At 32.5% G+C, this 7,314-nt stretch overlaps 1 protein-coding gene across 1 annotated transcript in view; it reads right to left on the reverse strand.

The window, feature by feature from the left end:
- Positions 1–232: 232 nt before the first annotated feature.
- LOC115242897 overlaps positions 233–7,314 on the reverse strand; it is a 21,590-nt gene continuing 14,508 nt past the window's right edge. The window contains exons 8-19 of the mRNA XM_029819491.1: positions 6,176–6,338; positions 5,902–6,065; positions 4,348–4,524; positions 4,033–4,229; positions 3,122–3,317; positions 2,753–2,950; positions 2,345–2,492; positions 1,854–2,016; positions 1,536–1,706; positions 1,278–1,476; positions 1,029–1,134; positions 233–916 (exon numbers count right to left, since the gene is read on the reverse strand). Coding sequence (XP_029675351.1) covers positions 802–916; positions 1,029–1,134; positions 1,278–1,476; positions 1,536–1,706; positions 1,854–2,016; positions 2,345–2,492; positions 2,753–2,950; positions 3,122–3,317; positions 4,033–4,229; positions 4,348–4,524; positions 5,902–6,065; positions 6,176–6,338 — 1,997 coding nt within the window. The 3' untranslated portion in view covers positions 233–801. The remainder of the gene's footprint in view (positions 917–1,028; positions 1,135–1,277; positions 1,477–1,535; positions 1,707–1,853; positions 2,017–2,344; positions 2,493–2,752; positions 2,951–3,121; positions 3,318–4,032; positions 4,230–4,347; positions 4,525–5,901; positions 6,066–6,175; positions 6,339–7,314) is intronic.

Genomic DNA, 7,314 nt, shown 5'->3' on the forward strand with positions numbered 1-7,314 from the left:
GCGTTCTAACTACAAGAAATGTAGAGATCGCGCGACCTATATATTATACGTCCATGTATACGCCCTACGGTGCTATTATGACTGCGACTGTCTTACAATTAGATGCCTCTAAGCTGGAATTTACGTCCACGTATACGTCCTACGGTGCTATTATTACTGCGACTATCTTAGATGCCTCTAAGCTGGAATTCGCGTCCTAGCGCGAAACTGCTATAAAAATTATATTTTTATGTATATAAAAAATCAGATTTTTATTTATCCTATAAAAGTTTACTAACTTACTACATATTATACCAGTGAATACAATTAAGAACATTATCTGTACAAGATTTAAAATTTCTGGCAGTTGATTCTGCAGTTTATTATAAATATGCAAATGACACTCTAAGATCTTGTATTATAAAAAATGAGAATAAAACAATTTCCCAAGTATCAGGCTTCTGTGAAAGGACTCGGTTCACCTCGCGAAAACATGTTTAAAGATATGTTTAAAAATAAAAAATAAAATGAATTAAGAAAAAGAGAAATTTTGTATGATAGAGATATTATATATATTCCAAGAACACGCTTCAAATTTCAATAAATTTTGAGAGAGCAGATTTTATATTTAGCGATTAATCATTTCAGGCGACTAGTTATCAATTTTAAAAAGTTGTTTTAAATATCTCAAATATTCGAAGCATTGCAATTTGAATCAAACTTGATCTCTATTTTTATTCGCGCAAGTAAACATAAATTTTTTGGTATCTTTGTAACATAATTAATTAGAACCAAAAATATATTCAGCTTGTGTAAATTTACTCATTTCCTTTTATACAGCGGTGTAATGCTTTGATATGCCTGAGTCTCCAAACTATAATCCTTCCAAAAAGAAAGGTCTATTTGCGGGAGATCATCGCATCTCAGAAGTGGATTCCTGAAATTTATCTCTATTGAAGAAATTTATCTATATCGGGTAGCGAGATTGTTGCATAAAGTTAATTCAAATTAAACGGTAAAAATCAAATAAAATAATCAATTAAACTTACAACTCGGAGACTTTGGCGAATCCTAATCTTTGCATATTCTGGATGTTGTCTCCATTGTCGCAGAGCAGTCGCGATATACTTGACTTACGTAACTCGTTTAATTGTTCTATAATATAAAGACAATAATGTTTGTAATTTTTGTACGCGCACAAAATTATTAATTTATATTATTTAATTTAGTCTTTATGCAATAATTGATATCTTATTAGAGTATTTGTTATTGTAATTCATTTTGCTCTATTAACGTACCTAATGTAAATGCTAGTTTCGGATCGCCTGTCTCGAACCAGTAACGATCACCAATTCGCGTTTGTTGAAACTGTCTCAACATGATGCACAGGAACGTTGGACCCACCAACGTTCCGCTTACGTGCCTTTCCAAAGATCCGCCGACAGTCAACTCGATATCATCCGGACTAGCGTACAATAACGAAAGTTTTTGTATATCCTAAAAAATTAGAACGGAACATTTTATATTGATTATCAAAAGATGTATGTTTTACTTACCGAAAGAGGTATAAGATCGGCAAAATCGTCAAAAATTTTCGCTCGTGATAATCCGCAATATTCGCGATAATCGTTGTAAGAAGCGAGTCCGTGATCGCGATCCCTTTGTATATCTATCGCTCGCAAGTCAGATCCGAAAATTCTTCCCCTTCGGAAAAAGAATTGCGTGATCTGTAAACAAGATTATTATTATTAACAAAAGAATAGCATTTTATTAATCGGAATATTTCCTTCTCATATTTATCATCTTGTGAGTCGCATTTTTAATTATCGTTTTTTTTTTTTTATCACTGATTCTATCTCTGATTTTATGAGTACCTCTTTATCGAAAAATACATCGGTATTACTTTGTGGTTGATAGGCCAAACCTCTCGTCAAATCGTCCAGATTGTTGCCTTTTTCTATGATACCAGGTCTATTGAAGTGATCGCTCAATCTTAGACTAGCGAAGGGGGAATATTGTCGACCTTCCGTCACTAAGCTATCGAATAAAATTTGTTATTTCGATCCTTATGTTTACAATAAATTTATATCACGAATATTTTATCATTTTCATATTTGTTCAATTAATTTCAATTTCATGTTACTAACGTGCAACTGTCATTGGCAATGCTCGATCGCACAAAAGATAAGGATAAATAAAAAATGAAGTTTATCTTTAATTCAAAATTTGATTCATAAAATTAAATAAATTGTATTATACTATCATAATTTGCATATAATTAACGTAATTTAAATGTTTAATGACAAATTTTTATTAAATATAATTTTGAGATAACGCGCGTTAATAAAACTTATTAAATACCTACTTAAGATTGCCAGCAATATTCGTATGGAAATATCTATTAGCTGCATTTGCGTGCTCGTTCAGAACGTTAGCAATGACTGTTTCGTCGTAATCATTTACGTAATCCTTGGTATCGTACACGATTTTGTTCTCATAGACTTGTGCAGTACCTGCAATATTAATTATTACGATCTAAATGTATGATATCAATGAATAACAAATATATAATGAATAAATAATAAATTACAATAAATAATAAATTACAATAAATAATAAAATAGCGAATAGTATCGAAAAAGAAATAAAACATGTAATATTTTTCTAAGTCAGATTTTTGCATTACTTTTGAAATAAGCGAGATTTATTTTAATCTCTCAAAAAAATTTATTTAATTCAATAAATAGATTACAAAAAAAAGAATAGATTATACCTAAGAAAATCGGCAGCCACTCATAATATGCAATATTTTGATGTTCGGCGATCACGATTCGACGTGTTTCTTGAAATATCGTTTCATCGCTCCAGGAAGGATTCAATTGCGCCAGATAATCGGCAACGCGATTGTGCTCTCTGAGCAATATAATTTGTAGAATTGTCAGTTGCGGGTTTTGATTGGCACGCGAATCACCTAAAACAAAAAACCAGTTGCTACACTTTTATTTGATTTTTTCCCAAAGGTAATGCGAATTTCTCGGTACATTCGCTGGGTAAAAATCGAACGTGTCGCGAAGAAATAGGTCTTTCGTCAATCAAATTGCACGCGATTTGCGCACGCAAATGTTTCACAAATTATTCTCACCGGTAGCGTAGCATGGCTCGAAATCGTATATCGTGTCGCAGGTGGCCGATTTATTAGACGCCGGTGGTGGAAATTCCCTGTTATTTTTCAATTCGATATTTAATCGTCCGCCGAAACCGGCTCGCAAACTAGCCGCGACCACGTCGCTGGACCCGTAGACGATGGAAAGGTCCAAATAGTGAGTGACGGTATTCAACTGGAAAACATTGTATATATATGAGCAAATAAATTAAGCGAATAAATTAATTTTCCTGTATTAAAAAAATCTTTAAATATTCGCAAATGTTTGTAATTATATATTAAATCACTTATCATTTATCAAATATTTTAATCACTTCCCAGTGAGCAATATGTTATCAAAAGAAATTCATAAAGTACTCAAGTTTAAGAGTCGGACTTCCGAAAACACCATCAAAATGATAATATTATGATATCAATAAGTCCTCCAATGCGTCGATTTTAGAGGAAAGAAAGACATCATATAATTGACATCTAAAAGAATTCCACAATCTGACTTCTTTTAAATATCAAAAAAATGTCACCGTTAAGAACCGTTCTCTTTGTAGTATTATATTTTTGGGCGTTTTTTAATTCATCAATTGTGTGTGATCAATCGCATATGATGCGCAAGTACAGCAAAGTCCTGTATTTGCATTTTTTTATAAACGCTACGATAGAGATAGATATAAATAGAGATAGAATATATAGGATTTAGGAGAGAATAGTTTAGAAATATTCCGAACGCGGATAAAAATAGATAAATGCCTAAGAAAGAATGCCAAGTTCGTATCGCATAACACAAGGATATTTAATTAACGGTCGTATTCTAGTTTTCTTTAATTTCCTCGTCTACTGCATGCGAATGAGCATGATGTAACCGTAAATAAATGGACGAGATGCAAGTGTAGAACCTGTTCTGCCGGCTTGTACGAAGACGAACAGCCACGATCAAGGTCGGTCGTACTGCGGACGAAGTTCATGCATTGCATGGGGGTCTTGTCGTACACTGGGTCGTCGTCGGGTATAAGTATCGGGAAGCACTTGGGTAACGTCGTCCAGCCCGGTGCCAGCTGACCGTCGAACGTACAACATCGCGTACGGTGTGATTCTGCAGAAAGAAAGGAATAAATAAATTAACAAAGACTAATTATTCTCGATACTTTGCTGTTACAATGGCGTAACTTTTCCATATTCTTTGTATCCTAAAAAAAGAGCGCGATACGTACTTGATTGAGTGGTGCCGTCAATCAAGCCCATGTCGTGCGTCATAATCTGTCCGTATTGCATCGCTACCAAGGTCCATACCACGTCATCGATTTTGGCGTTAGGGAACATTGTAAAACTGACGGTTCGAGCGAATGGCAGATCTGCACCGGTGATCGAAGTCGTTGGTGCTCGAATTCCTGCGTTAAATAAATTTTGAGAAAACTTTCGATGAAAATATTGCGTCAATCTTGTCCATATGAAAGATATGGCGATCGTATTAATTGGCGCGATGACCAAACTTTAGAAAGTATTTGTATAATTTTCGCACGTTTTTACGGAGATCCTAGAAAGTTTACTCGTTCCGTATAAGTTTAAAAAGAAATTTAGTTCAAACCAGTTTTAGAGTTACGTCACGTTATAGTTCAATGCGCAAAATTTATTAAGTATTAACCAATAGATCTCGTCGAGATAAATTTTGACGTAAATACAAATATTACTTAATAAATTTTGCATGATATAAAAATGCGATTGCAATATAGTAATTTTTAATTCAGTCAGAAAAATCAAATCTTGTAGTAATTTTTTACATATATATTTAACAATAAGAAAATCTTTTAAAAAATTTTGGTCTTGTTGACGCACTGCGGTTTTCAAAATTATAATTTTGATACAAAGTAATAATTAAAATTTCTTGCTGCGTTGCAAAAAAAATTAGAAATAATTAAATATATGTTATAAAAGTAGGAATATAAATTGAGAATAAAAATAGAAAATTTTCTTTTAGGAACTCATTCTTTTCTGATATATATTTCAGCATTTTTAAAAGACTTTCTTAGATATATGTAAAACACTATTACAAGGTCCGCTTTTTCCGATTGAGTTAAACTGCCATACGCAATCGCATTTTTATATCATGTTCCGGTTACGGCACTTCGTCCAAATGTGAGAAAAGATCACGAATGAGTAAATGTCAATATTTTTTTGTTCACACTTAGAGTAATCATTTGTACCGTTTGCAAAACCAAATCAACCGTGATAAATTTAAAATTAGAGTATTGTGTAGCGAATGAGAATCGACGTTATTTGATGTCACAAGAGTCTAGTGCAAACCTTTCTTCTTACTATCGGTTAAAAGTTTTAAAAAATTACCAGCTATAATGTACTTTTTTTCATTATCACAATTATCATTCTTATTTCCGATAAGATTATAAAATGCAAAGCAGTAGTATATCCTTTCCTATCGACAATTACAATATCACTCTCGAAAAAGTAATCAACAAATCACAAATCTCTTCTTGTTGCAAACTTTCAGGCTCTTTCTATAAAACAATTTAATTTTTTATGTTATTAAATTTTTATATTTTTTTATATTATTTAGATTTATTGAATTTTTTTCATAGAACAAAGATGAGTTTGTGTGAGCGAAAAAAAATCACTTAAATATCTCTTTTGAATTTAGAGATACACAAATCATGTTATGTATTTTTGCAATCGATATTATCAATAATTAAAAAGAAGCATATTTGCACATCAGTCACCTTATACATATTAAAATAAAATACGATTATTCTCACCATCACCGTATCGTGAATGTACGAGTCTTCCATATCTTGTATTGGCCAGGCCCCACGTGGGATTTTGAAGATTATTGCAGGAACCGTCGTAGCTTCGATACCGCGAGTGTTGACAAGTTTGGGAAAAAGTATCGCCGCACTTAATTTGTTGATGAATATTATCGCTGTTTTGGATAAAAGGAAAGGTTGAACAAATATTAAAAGTAGACATTGCAATCGAATTGTTTTATTACTATTTGTAAGATCGCATTATTTTTTTTTTTTTTCGACTTACGTGGAAGTTGGGAAATTTGACGAAGGCGGAAAATACGACAACGGATTTGTCGAATAGTAAACGGTAGGATTATAAGTGCCGAAGGAATTTTTATGAGCCGCAAACGTCCCGAAATACGAAGTCTCTGAACCTTCTAAATCCGAGGACTTCTTTTTTTGTTCTTCTAAAAATTTTATAAATTGGTATAAATTATGAATTAATATAAATCATGCTTATAAATTGCAAGATATATTTTATAAAAATGTATATATTTATTATATTTATATTTATAACAATTGCTATAAAAATTGTGAAATAATCGATAATATTGTATTACTTTCAATAGCCTTATAAAACGTCCTTCATTTTTTACCATTAGCAATCGATTCGCTATAAAAGTAAGAGCCCGTTTATAACTTTCTCACGAAGGTCGATAGAATATATCTAATCTATTCGCAACAGAAAATATTTATTTTGTGCAGACTTTATATCGGTAGATCGCGCTGATTTCTCGGCGCAAAGCAAAATTTCCTTTAGTTATTTATCGTGTTTACCATCGATTTCAGCAGTGATCGTTGCCAAGACAATTAACGCGTAGATCTATCTAATACATAAATCCCATTAGACTCGCGATTTAAATAGATCCTCGAGCGAGGGAGATCCTTTCACCATCTGGCGTCTGAACGTTAAATGTTACACAGAAGACAAGATGTAATCGGTTTACCTATGTGCACCGTCATGCACAATGATCTCTCTTTGGTGTGAATACTTAACTTACATAAGAACGCTATTTTTTTTCTTCTCTTAAATTACTCAACCGGGGTTTTTTTTTCATGCTTCCTATCGAGAGAGTGTCTCCAGAGATCGCCTGACTAGATCGACGATATAATGAATCGCGTGAGTTATACACGATTGCGAGACAGTATGTAAAAAGAAGAAATTTCACAGCATTTCGTTAGTTCAATGCTTTAATTTTATACCGGCAACAAATTGTATTCGTCATGATTCGATAATTTTCTAATATAAAATGTGCTCACACAGTGATTTGCAAATAGATCCGCAATGAGAGATCGAGGTACGATATTTTTCTCAAATAAAAACTATCTCCTATAATAAGAAATATAGAGCAATTTTAATAAGAATTTAATATTTAATATTAT

This window comes from Formica exsecta, unplaced genomic scaffold (assembly GCF_003651465.1).
Source record: "Formica exsecta isolate Colony F162 unplaced genomic scaffold, ASM365146v1 scaffold659, whole genome shotgun sequence".
Taxonomy (NCBI): Eukaryota; Metazoa; Arthropoda; class Insecta; order Hymenoptera; family Formicidae; genus Formica; species Formica exsecta.